Here is a 19,818-nt window from a genome sequence, read left to right as displayed (position 1 = left end):
GAGGGATTCGGATACACCTTCGGGTACGTCTGGACTCAAACTGGGGATTTGAGAAAAAATTTCAAAAGAAATGATTTTTCTAAAACGAGCAAGAGCTTCTAAGAGAAAACGAGAAGGAGCGGTGTGTACAATCAGCCTGAGCCCAAACAGTGATTTCCCAAAGTACCCTTACTTATTTGTGTTATGAGTTATTATTGAGATATTAGTGATGCATGCTAGGGAATATGCTAGGTATTTCATATTTTAAGGCTAGAGTGGCTTGATTTGTGATGCCTTAGCCTACGAATTTTGCTATTTGTGATGTGTCTTGAGTATGTGCGGAGTAAGAGTAACCAGCAGGAATATTTCAGAGATAGAGCTTCGAGTAGTGGGGTAATCTCGGAGAGATACCTAGGTGAGCATTGGAGGAGCCTGCTGAGAAAGTAGTTAGTCGCCTGTGTGGGGTCAAGTTGCTTAAGTTCGGTGACACCTGTTGAGTGTGAGTATAGCAAATAGAGTTGTGAACTAGAGTGGTTTTACGTATTGGTGGAGATTATTCGATGCCCGAATGCTTCTTGCTTCGTGCTTTGTGGAACTCTCGATGATGGGAGTCAGCTACTAAGTTAATATGATGATATTCAGGAGGTAGATGGCTGGAATCATAAGGAGTTATTTAGCAGCTGATGGCGGAGAAGTGTGAGAACCTAGGAAGAGCCTACGGAGTGACCTTAGTCTGATGAGTACGCTGATAGACTAGAGTATTTCACTAGGGAGCGAACACGCGTGATGGGATTGGTGATCAAGAAGGTTGAGCAGCTACTTAGGAAATCTGGGACGATCTGTGTGGAAAGTATGGGTAGATGTGGCAGGTAGTATGGTACTGTACTACTGAAAGCAGAGGACCCAAAATCGAAACAGGGAGACTTCTAGAGGTTTCAAGTAGCAGATTGAGAAGAGATAACATGGTTCGAGCACCATGATTTGTCGCAGATTGAGAGGAGATCGCATGGGTTGAGTACCACGATTCGTAACAGATAGTGCTTATGCCTTTTTCCAATTATCCCATTGTGATTGATTAGACTGAGATCAGATGTGATAGAATATGGGGCCAGAGGGCCATGTTAAACGAGTTTCAACGGAGCATACCTTGAAAGGGAAATCGAGTTAATTTCCGAGAGATTTTTGGTGACATGCCAGTTGCAATCGCAAGACTTAGGGATGAGTAGATATGGTGCTTTATGGAGGATTACGGTCTCAGTTGAGCAATCGGCCGATAGTGGAGATGTCACTTTCTGTGACCAAAGTTGTTCTATTTTTGTTTCCTATGAGAAACAGAGGAGATGTTGAGACTAGTGGTTTCTAAGCTTGGGGGTAAACCTTGTGGGGTAGCATTGGTTGCGATCACTCACCGGAGTATTTGGGCAGTATGTCTACCACAAGGTAATTTTATAGTAGGAGAGGGTCATCAATGATGACTGAGATGGTCAAGTACGAAGATATACCCTATTTGAGTGTAGTAAGGAATATGCTAGCAACAGTATCGGGTGATCAAGATGAGTATATCGGGGCAGGGATCCTCATCATCTATGATGGATATCGAGTGTGGGAGTGAGCTCTCTGCTATCATGATGAATCTCATGATGGGACGTTGGTTGAAGAGATGAAGATGAGGAGTGTGATAGTTCATTAATCTTCAGACTGGGAGTCGTGACTACTACGGGACAGTTGAGATGTCTGGTAGTGTGTCAATATGAGATTTGAATGACATGTTGGGTGGCTAGTCGAGGAATCAGTGACGAGGTGCGTGATAGTGCATTATTTCCAAATTGAGAGTAAGCATTGTTTTGGAACAGTCTATGTATCCAGCGGTGTGTCGGTCTGAGGCATTCAAGATGACTAGAGGCAATCATGTTGCAAGGATTCTGAGGTTTTATCTGAGATGCGGGATATTTAGAGTTTCTTGGTCTCCATCGGGAAGATCATTGAATGATTGTGAGGTTTGTTTCAAGAGTCAAGTATGATATACATGGTGAAACAGTCTATCGAGTAGATTGTTGGTATGCCAACAGTGATGGTTCGAACCCTGAGTGGGGGAGATCCAGGTATTTTATTGAAAGGATTAGTGATTTGTTCAAGGGCGGTTAGAGACCTCAATATCGAGACCTTCGGTACGAATGCATGAGACCAGGGTTATTGGTGGCCAAGGAGAAGTGTAGAGCGAGGTAATGCTAAATGTACGTGTTCAAGAAAGGACGAGTATCTCCATGGCGGGTGGCCGTTGGTCAGAGACCATGTGGTGGTTATAAATTCTTCAAGGTTGTAATGGTAAATTCGAGGTGGTTGGTTCAAAAGGATAGCTTCAGCAGTAGAGAACTTCGGGCTTAACATATAGGTGGTTTTGTGAACTTTGGAAAGGGTAGAAGTTGATTGGGCAACCAACTTTTGGGTCGGTATGTGTATTCTTGCATGGGTTTTGAGCAATAGAGGAGGAAATTCCGGATGGTTGTCAACGTGTTCTGAGTCATTGACAATTCCTCCGTGTTTCAATTGAGAGTTGGAATACTTCGAGGTCGCGAGTTGTGTGAGAGAAGGATCAGTTGTGAGAATTTGAAAGGATACATGGCTATATATGAGTATGATGCCATAAGTAGGAGATCAGTTGCTGAGGCAAGACATCGTGAGGTTTTGGTGATGGGGTACCGAGGTATCCGAGTATAATGCCCTGAATTTTGGATTATTTGAGACTTAAGACAGGAGATGGCAAGTGGAGTATCAAGTGACTACAGTTCCAACAGGAACCCTTCAGCTAACTGTCATCAATTGAAAGTATCCAAGAGTGTAAATTGCAAGTGAGAAAAAGTGTTGGTCACGATGGTTATCGTCAGGAGTAGTGATGCTTAACCATGGTGGGTGTGTGTACCTATCGATGTTGAGCCGTTGAGTATTCGATAGTGAACTCAGTAGGGAGGTGACTCAAAGAGGATATTATGGGGTGATAAGAGAGCAAGTGGATCCGGGTGGGAGTAATCGCTTGGGATTTTGGAGTGAGCCCATGGTGAGCCAGTGAGTGAGAGAGTGTTGTAAGGCTACGGGAGTCGTAGCATCTATAAGTCAGTGGGAGAGAGTATCGTGGTACTTTGGGGAGCCGTAATACTCACTAATTAACGAGAGAGTATCGTGATACTACAGGGAGCCGTAGTATTCACCGGATAGAGGGAAAGTGTCGTGATACTGTTGGCAGTCGTAGTATTCGCTATTTAGTGAGAGAGTGTCATGGTACTGAGGGGATCCGTAGTATTCGCTGGTTAGTGAAAAGTGTTGTGATATTGCGTGAAGTCCTAGCCTTCACGGGTTAGTGAGAGGGAATGTTACGATACTACGGGGAGCCATATTATTCGCTAGTCAGAGCATGACGCATAAGAGTTTTAGACTTAGGTAGCCTTATTCTTTGAGTTTCGGGAACCTGGTGGTCGGATCAGGGGTGAGACTGGGGTCTCCATATTTGTCGGGAATTGTTATATTCTAAGTCGAGTTGTGGTTATCGCAATCGAAGGAATTGGAGAAGTGATGTACGCGTGGGTTGCGGATCATGGGTCATGAGTTGAGTCCCTTATTGGGACCAGTGGTTCCAATTCTGTGTCGGACTAGACGCTTGAGTTTGAGTTTGGCTTGGGTGGTGAATTGAGCAGGAGAATGAGATTCCAAAGTTAGAGATGGGTTTCATTTTGAGGAGTATTGGGTTTCATTTGATGTCTTAAACCTGAGTGGGTCAGTTGGTTTGTATGAGGAGGACCGTGAGGCGCATTGGACTAATGAGTAGTATACGACAGAGGTCGAGGGTGAGACTATTTCAGTTGGGATTGTGGCATCTGTTTGGGGTAAAGCGAACTCCGTAACTTGTGTGTCACAATGGGCCGAGATAGTTGTTGTGAGACGTTTTGGGGCATGCAATGGGTAACCTTTGAAGGTTTAACTGTGGGGTCGGGGGTTGACCTTGTGCTCAGTGTTGAAATGGGTATTGGAGAGGAAGCTAGGGGTTATGATTTTAGATGTCAGAGGACACTTCTATACAAGCATGATCATTTTATTGTGTATAAGAATAGGGAGTTGAGAGTTCTTTGTTTCAGATGGGTTTCGATTGTAGTGCAGTATATGGATCCCTGGTGTAATGTGACCCTTTTCGTTTCTTGGAGTGTGATTTGGATCGTTTAGTATGTCTAGTATGAGTGATCGGTAGCCGATTGATGGACCTTCACTTGTTTTTACCAATAGCCACGAGAGAGTCAGAGGGGCAGTGATTTATTAGGGTATGTTATTCGAGGAGCGAGTAACATGGTGATCTCTTGAGAAGGTGGTCTATGAGTGGGATAGGCCACTAGAGTTTCTAGATTCTGGAAAGTCATAAGGGGTATCATAGCGGTAGAGGGGTCGGTTTTATTTCAGATTTGGGAGTTCATGTTTGGATTTAGGTGTCCATGGAGAAAGATATCGATGCAGTATGAGATCCTTTCAGTGGTGCTTTTAGGGTTATTGGGTTCGATCTATGTGTGGTAGAGGAGCGATTTCAAGGGCGAAATCTAATTCAAGTGTGGGAGAATAGTAACATCTGGAATTTCAGGTATGTTATCATATGGTTAAATTTTGAAATTTATGGGGTGACTCGACGAGTTGTGAGTCCAACTCGCCGAGTTGGGTCGGGTTGGACACGTGGAATTAATAAGCGGACTCGACGATTCAGAGAGTTGACTCGCCGAGTAGGTGTTGGGCAAGAAATCCTAATTTCCCGGGGTTGGGGCCTATATAAGGGAACTTATATCCTCATTTGCGGCTCACCTTCACTGAGAGTAAACCCTAATGTCCTTTTGAGCTTGAGAGTGTGAAAGGAGCAAATTTTTGGGTCTTTTGGTACACTTCTTTTGAAGAGGAGGGATGGATTCATCAAGGAACAAGAAGGGGACCAATGGATCAGTGTTATTTTGTCTAAGAGCTTCTGAAGAATGTAAAAAGTCCTCACATTTCTCCTTGTGGTGACTAGATCTCATGTTTTGATGAATAGGGCTTTCTATCACCTATTTGTTGAGATATGAGTACATGGGGTCCCTTTCTTGACCTAGACTTCAGATCTGGATCTTGTGAGGTCCAGAGGGTCAAAAGGCTCAAGCTTTATTCATTCACATAAAGAGTTAGTGTGTTTTGGTACCTTGTTGGAGCATGTATTGGCATTATGAGTCTTATATGCCATGTTTGAACATAAATCTTGTAACTTTACGTGACAATAAACCCTTAGGATGGTAGATCTAGTGATTGGAGTGATAGATCTGCCTTAAATCATCTGAATAAGGGATCTGATCGAAGGGACTCGCCGATTCCATGGCCTGACTCGACGAGTCGGTGAGGGTTTGTCCCGATGGGTTAGATTGTGCGATAACTCGATGAGTAGAAAGCCTATGATAATGGTTATATCTTCCATGTATTATGCTTCCTATGTCCATGCTTTAATGATTCAAAGGAACACATGGTTCGAAAGCATGTTTCTCTTATTAAAATAACTATAAAGGACATGAAGTACTGACATGATTAGTTTGTAGTATTTGACTTTCGAATAAGAAGATAAACAACCTTTTACTTTATTCTTTCATGAACTATGTACATACCTTTTATATAGAAAACTCGTTTTATATAAAAGAATATACACATATATTAATCATACATTATGATCTTATTTAAATACTTGTTATTGAAATTTATTATTTTTATAAGATAAATAATTTCTAATTAATAGGAATAAATATAAATGTTTATCAAAAATCAAATTCTTATAAATAATTTATTCCCATCAACTTGTTGAGTGTGACCATTTATAATTATATATTATTAGAAAATATCATTGAAAAATAGTTTTTGAGCATACATATATATAAAGCACCACAAACTTCCTCAAACACCATAGAAGTTGCTCTTGGGCACTACATGCCTTGGTCAAATAATGTAGTCGCCATCATCAACACCACAGTTATCGCTAAACTGTCACTACAAGAGTATACCACAACAATGAGGTTCACTAACAGTCTACACATCTCAACATATTATATAATGATTCGGTCTGAAATTTAATATGATTATTTGGAGTTAAAACCTCGCCTATATATATGCACTTGGCCCCGATCACCCCAAACTACCATCAATCGCATACAAATCCTTTAAAACGTCCTTCCAAATGATCCACATTTACTCTAAAATTGTCACCGCCAATTTCCTAAGAGCGAAGCTACGTGTATTAGGCCCATATTCACCTTACTATTCAGAACTTTGTTCTATGCCACCAAAATATTTTCCTGGTCTCTATAAAGCTTTCTCAAAAGAATTTATTTATGATACTTTCCACCAATTTCATAACAATAGTTGGAGCATTAAATAAAAGAAAATAATAGAAGAAACGGAAAAAATAGCTAATCTATACCTAAATACCACCTATGTCTCCTAAGAGACTTGAACCCATTGTGGGAAATGTAATATAAGCTTATGGTTATTTTAGTAATTTTAAGAAGTAAGCAATGCAGTTAGGATTGCAGTTATAGTTGGGAAGAAAGTTAATGTTAGAACTGTTATATTTTGGGGTCAAAAGTCACATCGGTTCATTAACTCTTGTGATGTTTACTATGTGTGTGTCTATATATATATATATATATATATATATATATATATATATATATATATATATATATATGTGTGTGTGTGTGTGTGTGTGTTTATCTGTGTATGTGTGAATGGTATTTAGAATTGTAACTAATACTTGATCAATAACGACTATATTTTGTGCACGAATAAACATCTCTCCCCTCTGATACATAATGTTCATGTTATTGCTTTAATTCAATGTTTCTTGGGCTTAATCCTAACAAAGTGGTATAAGAGCAATGTTCCATATTTAAAGGATTATCCAAGAAACAGGAATAAATATCAGGGCGGAGAGATAAAAGACAAGAAAAATCACTAAAGAAAAGGCATGATCAAATTGATGAAGTTTTGATTGATGACCGGGTTGAAAAGATCTCGCTAATTTTAAAGTTTGTTTCTGATGTTAGTGATTGTATGATTCTTTAGTGGCACGAGGAAAAGATTTTGGGAAAGTTTTTTAGTCACACGATGATGATGATGATGATGATGATGATGATGATGATGATGACGGTGATTATGATGATGATGATTTAATGAATGATTGTCTGAATGTCTTTGATGAAGGGATTGCGTATACTGATGGTTTTTAGGGATTCCAATTGAAACCAAATTAACTTGATGATGAGTTTTATCTGACTTTTTATGGGTTTGTGGTTAGTTTTGTGAAGGATATCAAATGTATGCTTGAGAAAGAAAAAATGACTATGAAACTTATGAAAAACACAATAATTTCTTTTCATGAACTAGTAACAAAAGGTATGCTACATATGTTGACAGTGGAAATGAAAGAAGATTCACACCACAGACACAAGCAGATGATGATTGGCAACAAAAAATGAGAAAAATGGTGGGAGAAGCGAAATTCTAGAAATACCCCTATTGGTGATAGTGGTAAAAATCTAGATTAAGGGGGAATGTTGGAAATGTTATCTATACTTAGGGTTATTTTAGTAATTTTAAGAAGTAAGTAATGTAGTTAGGATGGCAGTTACAGTTGGAAAGAAAGTTACTGTTAGAACCATTATATTTTAGGGTCAAAAGTCACATCGGTTCATTAAATGTTGTGACGCTTACTATGTGTATGTGTGTGTATATATTATTGTAATAACCGATGCTTGATGAATAAAGACTATATTTAGTACACATACAAACATCCGTCCTCTCTGATATGTATTGTTCGTGTTATTGCTTTAATTCAATGTTTTGTTAGAAAAACGAGATATATGTAAACTTGGATCAATGAGAGTTTTGGAACACTTTCAGATTAAAGCATTTCGAGGGTACACTCAAAATCTCTAATCGGATAAACTCACTATTTTCTATAATGGAGAATGAAGAAGATGTTATGAAATCTGTACCCAAAATGAATGCGAAATTGATCATATAACAGAAATTAACATCCTGTCCAAAAACGGCCATATGTTAGTTACAGGAAAACAACTTCCTGTCCAAAAATGGTCAAATTACCTGTCAAAAACTAACATAAAACTGGGTCTATAAACGGATCACAAAACTGGATGTTTTTACAAAAAATTACAGATTTCTGATACATTTTTTATATAGTAACACAAAGCTCGACCCCAGCCAGGGGCTCTGCCCCTTGGACCCCGCTCCCAGGGGCGCTGCCCCCCGACCCCTGTCAATTCAGGGACTTCGATCCTAAATAGCAGTATATTTTCAACAATGACAAAATCAAACAAATGTGCACTCTGCACCATACTAATTTGTTCGATATTTGTCAAAGCGACATTGATCAACAAATTAACCCAATTACACTTAAATAATATTAGTGATATAAAATCACCAACAAACCTCCCCCATTTATGTGTAATCTTGATTAACTTAAAATAAAATCATAACAACAACAAATTGATGCATAAATGAAATATCGTGACGATTGAATTTCACATTAGTATATAATTCATTCTAAATATTCGAATATCAGGGTATCACTAAGTATTGAACCCATTATGTTCTAAGTGAATACATGAAGATAATATACACAACAGTTTTCATTCTCATAGTTCTAACTTGACACTATATTTTACTAGCTTGTGTCCCATCCTTCAGTAAGCATATCAAAGCCAAGTCCCAACTTCTTGAAGCAGCTAAAATTCATTCTTATGTTGGGATTTCTTTTGTTCTTGCACCTGCAAATGCAATTTTTCAAAGAACTATTATGAAATAAAATTTCAACCTCCTTAACTTGTACTACTGAACACATACCTTGGGATGATCATAAAATTGTGTTCCAATCTTCAAATATCAAGCTTTCCACATTGAATTCAACATCTAATATTACATTATATGGGAATTCGATATCTCAACATAAAAGATTTTAAGTGGACTTTAAACCTATCCTAACAGCCGCCTTGTGCACAAGATATCTTGATAACACTTTGGTTAGATGATCGGCTAAATTCAACTGAGTGCTTACAAACACCATAGATATCACACCAGTCATGATGAGCTTACGAATCATGATATGTCTAACACCTAAATGTCTAGACTTTCCATTGTACACTTGACAATAAGCCTTACCAAAGGTTGCTGCACTATTACATCTGATAGAAATGGTAGATATCGGTTTGGGCCATAATGGAATTTCATAAATCAAATTCCTTATCCACTCAACTTCTTTACCAACACCTGACAATGCAACAAACTCATACTCCATGGTTGACTTAGTAATACAAGTTTTTTTCTTAGATGCCTAAGAAATGACACCTCCTCCAAGAAGAGACACCCAACCACTTGTAGAGGAGTGATCCTCTAAGTTGTTAATCCATCTGGCATCTAAATAACCTTCCAAAACAGAAGGATATCCACTATAACTTAAACCATAATTCATGGTCCCTTTCAAGTACTTGAATACTCTACTCACAGCTTGCCAATGATGTGAACTAGGATTATTAGTATATATACTAAGCTTTCACACAACATATGCTATATGAGGCCTAGTACTAATCATGGCATACATTAGACAACCAATAGCCCTAGAATATTCAAGTTGAGACACTAGAGATCCTTTATTTGGTAGAAGCTTGAGACTAGGATCTATAGGAGTGCTAACAGGAGAACAATTCTCAAAGTTAAACTTTTTCAATATCTTCTCAATGTAATGAGATTGAGAAATTGAAATCCCATTGTTTCCTTGTTTAATTCTTATACCAAGAATTACCATAGCCTCCCCCATGTGGCATCCGGGATTTTCCAGGTATTATTATTATTCATCCTAATTGAAGTGTGGTGTGCTTTGGTTTGGGATTTGACCTTTGGGCCTTGCTAGTGGGCTGAGGAAGGTGCGTATGCGGGGCATACATTGCAGTGTACGCCCAGTGTACTCGTGGAAAGGAAGTGCAGAGACCAAGCACGTACGCCCAGTGTACCAGGATTATGCCCAACGTACGTGTGCAACTCTTTAAACACTAAAATTTAGGTTTTACTCCCTATATAAAGAACATTGACCCGGTTGTTTAGCCTCCCTTCACCCTCATACAGCCTCCACGAAAACCCTAGCCTACTTTTGTGTGTTCTTCTAATTTGGGAGTTATTTGAGAGTTTTTGGTGTAGTTTTGGTGCTTTGGAAGAGGAAGGAACATGAAGAAAGAGCAAGGATCCACCAAGAGCTTGTAGATCCAGAAGATTAGCACCATTTATGACTTATTTGAGGTATCAAGTTCCAACCTTGGCTATTATACTCTTAAATTTGTTTATGGGGGTGTTTAAAGTTACTTTTGGACTCCATTCTTGAGGCTTCTTGCATCTTAATGATTTTAGACCTGAATAACTGTCCTTTTGGGCTCTTAGAGGCACTAAGAGTCATAAAAATCGAACCTTGGTGGTTAAGGCATAACCATGCAAGTGTTTGTGGGTCTTAAAGTTTGTTAAAAGGACCAAAATCATGTTTTGACCCCAACCTTGCATGCAAGCACATAAAGTTCATGACTTTATGGTTAAGGAGGTCTAAAAGGACCTAGATCTGAATTTTGGACGTAAAGACGTAACAGATTAAGTCATGAATGAAGTCCCAAAGAAGTTGGCCAGTATGCTGGGCGTAGTCCCTGGTATGTCGCGCGTACTAGGTCAAACTCCCCGTCTTGGTCAAGGCCAGCGTATGTTGGGCGTAAGTGACAGGTACGTCGCGCGTACGCATGCAGATTTGAAAAATTAGGCTTTTGGTCCCTAAGAGGATGGGCCTGGACTTTTGGGCCCCATGGCCCACTGTGAAGTATCATTCTGGACTTAGGAATAAGGAACTTGAGTGTTGTGCCTTTTTGGGCCATGATTGGGCCCTTGAGGATTGTTATATTGGACTTGGGAATTTTGGGCCCATTTGTGGAAAATAAGGTCTAATTCAGAAATTAGACAATGAGTGGACCCTTAGGGAATCCTTAATGGGCTATAAAGAGATCTGGGCTTGATAAGCTAGGATCGGGACTGAAGTATGTCCCAATTGGACCGAAGGGTAAGACAGTCATTTTATTTTGAATAGTGTTATAGACTCTGATTGAGTGTTATGTGTCTCTGATAGCCGGGAGTCGTCGGAGCAGCTGTTAGAGATTTCCTCTGCGAGGTTCGACACACACTTTACGAGGTGAGTTACCTTCCAGTAGAAGTGGGTCTAAGGCACCAAGGCCGACCCACTAGTAGTTGATTATAGTTGAGATGATTGTCTCTGTGATAATTGTCTGGTTTGCTATACTTGATATGTTCTATGTGCCAGTATGTTATGTTCTATGTGATAGTGGTAGTAGGAGGGGATTATCCCCCCGATCGGATGTTAGGACCGAAGCGTAGGTCGGACACCCCAGATATGTCTGACAGCATGTTTATGATATGTTATTATGTGATATTAGTAGGGGTGAAATAGTCCCCGTGACCGGGTGAGATAAACCAGAGGGTAGGCAGGCACCCCAGAATGGCTTGACACGGGTAGTCAACACCCCAGAATGGCTTGACACGGGTACTCAGCACCCCATAATGGCTTGACACGGGTACTCAGCACCCCATAATGGCTTGACATGGGTTGGCCAAGCACCCCAGAATTGCCTGGCAGTATGTATAATTGTATAGTATGTGGTATGATGAGGTAACTCACTAAGCTTTGTGCTTATAGTTTCAGTTTTGGTTACATCTTCATCCAAGGGGAAGGAGTCGGCGGTGTAGCAGCACATCACACACATACACATGATTTCCGCATTGAGTGTTCTGAGATTGTACTTTGATTTTTATTACTGTTCGATGTTTGTTTTTGAGACATGTTTATGATGGTTTATGGATTGATATGTTATCGACAATGTTTTCAGTAAACAATTTTATAAATTACTTAATTAAAAACGAAACTTTTGGACTCGAAAATTGGGATGTTACACCCTAGGCCTTTCATTTCAAAACTAGATGATAAGAATTTCTTGGTTTTATCATATTCTTCAAAACCAGTACCAAAAAACAACATATCATCTACATATAAACAAATCATGACTCCTTTACCAGAAGTATCAAACTTGGTATATACACACTTCTCAGCTTGGTTTAATGCAAAACCATTAGACAAGATAACATCATCAAAACTTTGATGCCATTGTTTTGGTTTTGTTTTAAACCATATAATGTTTTCTTTAACTTGCACACTTTGTGTTCATTTTCAAGAATCACAAACCTTCAAGTTGTTTCATGTATATTTCCTCATCCAAGTCACCATTCAAGAATGCAGTTTTCACATCCATTTGGTGAATCACAAGATTATGTATAGCTGCAAGAGCTAATAATAATCTAATAGTAGAAATTTTGGCAACAAGAGCATACGTATCAAAGAAATCAATTCCTTCCTTTTGTCTAAGGCCTTGGATAACCAATTAGGCTTTATACTTATCAATTGTGCCATCCACCTTCATTTTCTTTTGACCACCCATTTACATCCTAATACCTTGCAACCAGGAGGTAAATCAAGCAATACCTAAGTATTGTTATGCATGATAGAATCAATCTCATCCCGAATTGCCTCTTTCCATAAATGAACATTCCTAGAAGCCATAGCTTCATTGAATGTCTTTGGATCCTCATCAATATTAAAACAATATTGATGTTGAGACATAGTCTCATTTCTTGTTCCTTCAACTAAATATAGTTGAAAATCATATCCAAAAGATTTAGCTTTTCTAGCTCGAGTACTCTTTCTAAGTGCAGACATAGAACTCGTACCACCAGAAGCATCTTCAGGTTGAGTTGTGTTCTTGCTGAAAGATTGTTGAATCATGTCCCTTGGTCCTTATATAGATGTAAATATTTCTTCATCAAAGATTGCATCCCTTGACTCTATAACAGTGTTCACAAACACAGAGTCATTAGATTCTAATACATAGAATCTATAAGCTTTGGAATGCTCAGTATATCCAATAAATATACAATTTATACCTCTTTCATCCAACGTATTCCTTTTGAGTTCAATGAGCCTCACAACTATTCGACAACCCCAAGCTTTGAGATAACTCAAATTTGGAACCTTTATACACGAAAGTTCATAAGGAGTATTCTTACTCCTTTTGTTTGGAGTTCTATTCAAAATATAACATGCAGTTAACATAGCCTCACCCAAGAAACCTTTACTTAAACCTGAATAGGACAACATGGAATTAACCATTTCTTTTAAAGTCTTATTTTTCCTTTCAACTACACTATTTTTTTGGTGTATAAGGAGATTTGGTTTGATGTATTATTCAAGTTGATTTGAAATAAACTGGATCATAATACTCACCACCTCTATCAGTACATAAAACTTTTATTAATTCATTTTTATGAAGTTCAACCTCTTGTTTATAAATCCTAAATTTATCAAGAGCTTCATCTTTGGAATGTAACAAATAGACATAACAATATCTAGATGCATTATTAATAAAAGTAACAACATAGTTTTTGTTTCCAAGGGAAGGTGTTGCAAGTAAATCATATAAATCACTATGTATCAGTTCCAACACCTTGCTTTCCTTAACAACATCTTTGAAAGGTTGTCGATTGATTTTAGTTAGCATGCATGTTTTACATTTTCCATTATTTTGCATATCAAAAGCTGGAATTAAACTCATTGTATACATGTATTTTAATCTCTTGTAATGAATGTGTCCTAGTCTAGCATGTCATAATTCATATTTAGTACTAGTAGAAGTGATGCAAACATAATTATCAATAGAATGATAATTAATATTAAGCCTAATCATTCCATTACACACACACACACACACACACATATATATATATATATATATATATATATATATATATATATATATCGCATAAAAGAACCATGTCTTGAGAATATATACTTGTCACTTTCTGATATTTGTTTGTAACCACAATTATTTAATACAATTTCAGACACGAGATTCTTACGAATCCCTGGAACATATAAAACATTGTTCAAATATAACCATTTCCCAGAAGTAAAGGTAAGTAAAACAGATCCTAGTCCCTTGATTGGTTCAGTTACAACATTCCCTATCTTCACAACAGATCCATCTTCATTTGGTTGAAAGTCTTTGATCCAATATAGATCTTTGCAAACATGACTTGTTGCTCCCGAATCAACCCACCATGCACCATTATCATCCTGCACATAAAATGTTTCAGAAATCACAGAAATATAATTATGAATATATTTAGAATTCTGCATGAAAACGGAAATCTGACCTTGTTGCTTTTCTGGATTCTTGGATCCACATGGTCCAACACCATCCTTGTTCACTTTGCGAAGACGAAAATCTTTCTTGAAGTGACCCGGTTCGTTACAATTCCAACAAACCAACTTAGCCTTCTTGTTGGAAGATTTGTCATCCTTTCCTTTAAACTTCCTTTTTCCATAGACTTCTTGGGATTCTTTAAAGTTTCTCCTTCTACCATGTTCACAGAAGAGGAATGAACTTGGTTCTTGCCTTTAGGATTGTTATCAAGTTCTTGTCCTTAAGGACTCTTTAATCCGTAAATGGCTTCCAAGTTGAATCAAAGTCAATTCCACTTTGTTATGTTTCAGATTGTGTTTAAAATCCTTCTAGGAAGGGGGCAATTTGTCAATGATCACAGCCATAGAAATGGCTTCATCTATTTTCAGATTATGTTGAGCAAACTATCCCAGAATCCTTAACATTTCAAGGAATTGTTCCATAACAGGCATGGAGTCAATCATCTTGTAAGTCATAAAGTTACTAACAAGAAACTTCTTGCTAGAAGCATCTTCAGCCATGTACTTGGATTCAAGAGAATCCCGCGGTTTTTTTTTTTTTTTTTTTTTTTTTTTTTTTTTTTTTTTTTTTGCAGATTCGAAATTTTGATAGATATCAAACAAAGAGTCAGACATACCATTAAGAATATAACCATGACATATGTAATCATCATTTTCGTACTTTGATCTCATTTTGTTGCCTCCAAAGGTTCATCTTCAATAGATTCTGGTAAGATAGGCATGGGTGTATTTAGAACATACACCAGATTCAGAGTGGTAAGGAGAAAGTGCATATTCCTCTGCCATCTACGAAAATCTTGTCCTTCAAACTTGTTCAATTTGTTAAACTTGTTTGTCATATCCTTCACAGAATCACCACTTGCCATTATCACAGAATGCTTTAATATTTGTTAGAAAAACGGGATATAAATAAACTTAGATCGGTGAGAATTATGAAACACTATAAGATTAAAGTATTTCGAGGGTACACTCAAAATCTCTAATTAGATGAAACTCATTGTTTTCTATAATGGAGAATGAAGAATATGTTATGAAATTTGTACCCAAAATAATTTTGAAATAGATCATATAATAGAAACTAACTTCCTGTCCTAAAACTCTCATATGGTAGTTACAGGAAAACAACTTCCTATCCAAAAACGGTCATATTACCTGTCAAAAACTAACATAAAGCCGAGTCTATAAATGGATCACAAAACTGGATGTTTTTACAAAAACTACGGATTTCTGAAACATTTTTATATAGTAACACAAAGTTCGACCCCAGCCAGGGGCTCTGACCCTTGGACCACGCTAGGGGCTGCCGCCCCTTGGACCCCGCTCCCAGGGGCGCTGCCCCCGGACCCCCGTCAGTTCAGGGGATGCGCTCCTAAATAGCAGTATACTTTCAATAATGACAAAATCAAACAATTGTGCACACCGCACCATACTAATTTATTCGATAATTGTCAAAGTGACATTGATTAACAAATTAACCCATTACACTTAAATAATATTAGTGATATAAAATCACCAACATGTTTTTTTGGGCTTAATGCCAAAATCATGACCTCTAATTTGAAAGAATCACTTCTTAAAAACTCTTTGGTAAGCACTAAGCACCATCTTTCACAAAGTAAGTTTTCCTGGAAAAAGACAAGCATTAACTGTATTCATCACATGTTAAATTAATAAGCTTGTTATACATAGATGATATGCCTCATCTAATATACGATTGAATGCATGGTTTGTGCGTAACATTCCTTTCATTTTACGAAGTGGTTGTTACACTTAATATGCCTGCTTACATAAAACATCCTACCAGTAAATTTTTGCCAAATAATAGAAACATAAATTAAGTCCAGTAATTAGCGAAATAGACAAAAGAAAAGTTGAAAAGTCGAAAAGAGAATCCAATGCATATTGGTTCCGTATATAATGATCGTATTTGGATTTTCATAACGCTATTTTATTATCCTAAATTTTGTGTATTATATTCGTTGTTATATCTATGTCCCGGTTTACTGATTAACTGAATCTCATAAAAGTCATAGTGTAAATAAAAAGCTACAAAACAGTATACAGATTCGAGTTAAGTTTCTTGATTTTCTCTCTCTAGATGAGAGAGAAACAGAGTTGAAAGATATTAAGTATATATACATAGAGAGTACATACATATTACCACTCATCTCTGGTCTCTACTTCTTGCATTTTGCAAAGAAAACAAGAAAACACTCGTATATTCTTCAAATCACACTGAGATGGGTCCAATATTGTTGTACTCTACATAAATTTAGAGCTTTTTCATGTGAAGACACGATCCGGATCTGCCGCGCCTTCTCCTTTCACAATTGCCTTCTACCTTTCCCTCAGACACACACACTCTCTCTCATCCTCTCAATAGAGAGAGAGAGAGAGAGAGAGAGAGAGAGAGAGAGAGAGAGAGAGAGAAAGAGGGTGGGAGCCTTATCTTATACAATTTTTTTCAGAACGAAAAGACCTAAGGAAATGGAGGAACAGTACGGGATAACGGATCTGACTCACTACATGAACGGAAGAGTCTTCACCGCCGTCCCTCAGCCACCATCTCAGCCTCAGCAGCCTCCTCATGATCTTCACTATGATATGGTGATGATGGGTGGTGGTGGGGGTGGTGGTGGGATGATGTTTCGATCAGATTCCACCACCGGTACAGGCTCAACCACTGCTAGTCTTAGCGCTGGTGGTGGTGGTTTAGAGATGGAAATTGGCGGCGGTTTAGAGATGGAAATTGGTGGTGGTAGTGGTGGTGGAAATGGTAGGTGGCCAAGGCAAGAAACTCTAACACTTCTGGAAGTCAGATCAAGGCTTGATTCTAAGTTCAAAGAAGCTAATCAGAAAGGTCCTTTGTGGGATGAAGTTTCAAGGTATCTCTCTCTCTCTCTCTCTCTCATAATTTTCTTACTACTCATCTTTCTTCTTCCTCCTCATCATCACCATCATCTTCATGGTCATCATTATCATCATCATAAACTTCTTTCCGTAAATATTGACCATTAGCTTTGTTACAACCCCATCTTTTCCATTGTTCAAAGAAAATTATTTCGGTATACATGAGTAGAGTTGAATTGTATTTCAGTGAAATTTCGTTACACAACGCTAAATCATACAACCCAACTTCAAGAAACTCAATAATTTGCTACTCCCATCAAAACAAATTCTCTATTTCAATCTTCTTCTTGTTTTATTTGCTACTTTATGTAGCTAACTATCACCGTTAGCCTTCTAGATATGTTTCATTCATAAACAAACCTTTTAATCTTCTACTTTTTTTGAAGTGATTTATGTTTTTTGATCTGAAATCCATAGCTTTGAGGCTATTTATTTTTTTCTTTTGTGACAGACTTTTTCACTTGTTTCAGTTAACTAAAGTACTAGCTCAGTCTAGAAAAGGCTTACGAGAACTTACCATTCATAAAGTCTCCAATTTGGGGTTAATAGTATGCTCAGTCCAGGAAAACCACATGAAACTTGTACTCCTTAGCAAAAATCACTATCACTTCAATCTTTTCTCTTTTCTTGTCATTAATTTTCTGTTGAACCAGTTGATTTTACATTCTTCATATTTTATTTTATTTTCTTTTCTTTTCTCAGGATAATGTCCGACGAACATGGGTATCAACGAAGTGGGAAAAAATGCAGAGAGAAGTTTGAGAACTTGTACAAGTATTACAAGAAGACTAAAGAAGGCAAAGCTGGAAGACAAGATGGGAAACATTACAGGTTTTTTCGACAACTAGAAGCTCTTTATGGCGAAACCACCATTAGTATTAGTCCTAATCTGAATCCTAACCCTAACCCGACATCCTTTTCGGATCCTCATAACTTTAATGTCGAAACGAGTGCTTTTCAAGGTCATCAACACCCAAATAATAGTAGTTTTCAAGAACCCTTTCAAACCGATCATTCCAGGTTGTGTGACGATAGTCCTAGCCTCTCTAACAATTCTTCTGCTTTCGACACTTCTTCATCGGGCTACAGCAATCCAAACACAGCCATGCCTTCGTTCATGGAAAACAAGGATTATGGAGATAGGGCAACTAACAAGAAAAGGCTTGGAAAAAGGAGTTGGAAGACAAAGATCAAGGACTTCATTGATTCCCAAATGAGGAAAATCATGGAGAAACAAGAGGAATGGATGGAGAAGATGATGAAGTCTATTGAACAGAAGGAAGAAGAAAGGGTTTTACGAGAGGAACAATGGAGGAAAGAAGAAGCTGCTAGGTTCGAAAAAGAGCACAAGTTTTGGGCCAACGAACGAGCATGGATGGAGTCCCGAGATCATGCTTTAATGGAGGCTTTACACAAGTTAACCGATAAAGAATCATGTCATAAGTCTTCTCCCGATGAACAAAACCTACAAGATCATCACCATGGGAAGATTGAAACCGCTGTAAACCTCTCGAGTTGGGATGAAAATGAGATCACAAGGTTAATACAGCTACGAACAAGTATGGAAAGTAGGTTCGAACAAGGTGCGTATATGCAAGAGCTTCTTTGGGAGGAAATCGCAACAAAAATGGCGTGTTTGGGTTACAGCAGGAATGGCGTAACATGCAAGACGAAGTGGGATAGCATAAATGACTTCTTAATGAGAACCAAAAAGAGAAAAGAGAATACAAGAAGTTCCAACTCGTATAGTCATCATAATAACGAATCTCTTTCTCACACCATTCATCATCAGGTCGGAAGCTATCGTCACAACAATGAACGACTGGTTGCATCCAACGATCAACCGAATGATGGTAATTACAGGTTTGTGATGGGTGATCCTGAGAATATCTGGGATGGATATGGCATGAAGGTCAACAAGGGTGAAGATCATTAGGCTATCATTATTAAGGGTGTGGTAGGTAGCTAGCAGTTTGTTCGCTTTAGGGAAGATATGGTTGACTATTTAGTCGGTGGGAATGAAGTTGATATTTAACAAGTCTTGTATGGAAATGGGAAGTGTGAATAAAGTGACATTTAGTTTCTTCTTTATTATAAATGAGATTATTAATTAATATATGTATGAAAGTATCTAAGATAAACATATTAGGAATTTATGATACATATTTTTCGTAATGTTTATGGAATTTATGTTAGATTTTTCATTAATTTCATCGTGGATTTGTCAAACATTAATAGCGATCACGGAGTGCTATACGTTACCTTAGAAGAGACTAAACGATGTTATGTGGTCATGCCAGAATGTTGTGGTGGTGACGCACCATATATAGTCTTACATCTTTTGTAGGACGTGAAAGGGACTTATCAATTTTAACCGTATACAGTAACTTATATTTTCAAGTCAATGACATCTTAATCATTTTGTACACATTTTTTTTATAAACTAAACATGGTCGTTATAAAATTTTGATTATGATAAAATGAAAGAGTTGTTAACTAAAATACTATATTTTAAG

The 19,818-nt window shown here is 37.8% G+C and overlaps 1 protein-coding gene across 1 annotated transcript; it reads left to right on the top strand.

The window, feature by feature from the left end:
* Window positions 1–16,559: 16,559 nt before the first annotated feature.
* LOC111880429 (trihelix transcription factor PTL) lies at window positions 16,560–19,420 on the top strand. Its single transcript, XM_023876861.3, has 2 exons — window positions 16,560–17,277; window positions 18,005–19,420. Exons 1-2 carry the CDS (start codon window positions 16,880–16,882, stop codon window positions 19,236–19,238), a joined length of 1,632 nt encoding a protein of 543 aa, XP_023732629.2. The 5' UTR covers window positions 16,560–16,879; the 3' UTR covers window positions 19,239–19,420.
* Window positions 19,421–19,818: the final 398 nt, after the last annotated feature.

This window comes from Lactuca sativa, chromosome 6 (genome assembly GCF_002870075.4).
Source record: "Lactuca sativa cultivar Salinas chromosome 6, Lsat_Salinas_v11, whole genome shotgun sequence".
Lineage (NCBI taxonomy): Eukaryota > Viridiplantae > Streptophyta > Magnoliopsida > Asterales > Asteraceae > Lactuca > Lactuca sativa.
The sequence above is the reverse complement of the archived record's forward strand: the minus strand, read 5'-3'. Positions and strand labels throughout refer to the sequence as shown.

What these genes read in the sequence shown, in the direction of transcription:
- LOC111880429 (XM_023876861.3), top strand. Translation starts at nt 16,880, where the DNA reads ATGGAGGAACAGTACGGGATAACGGATCTGACTCACTACATGAACGGA. An exon ending in TTGTGGGATGAAGTTTCAAG is followed by an intron (nt 17,278 to 18,004) that starts GTATCTCTCTCT and finishes TTCTTTTCTCAG; the next exon opens with GATAATGTCCGACGAACATG.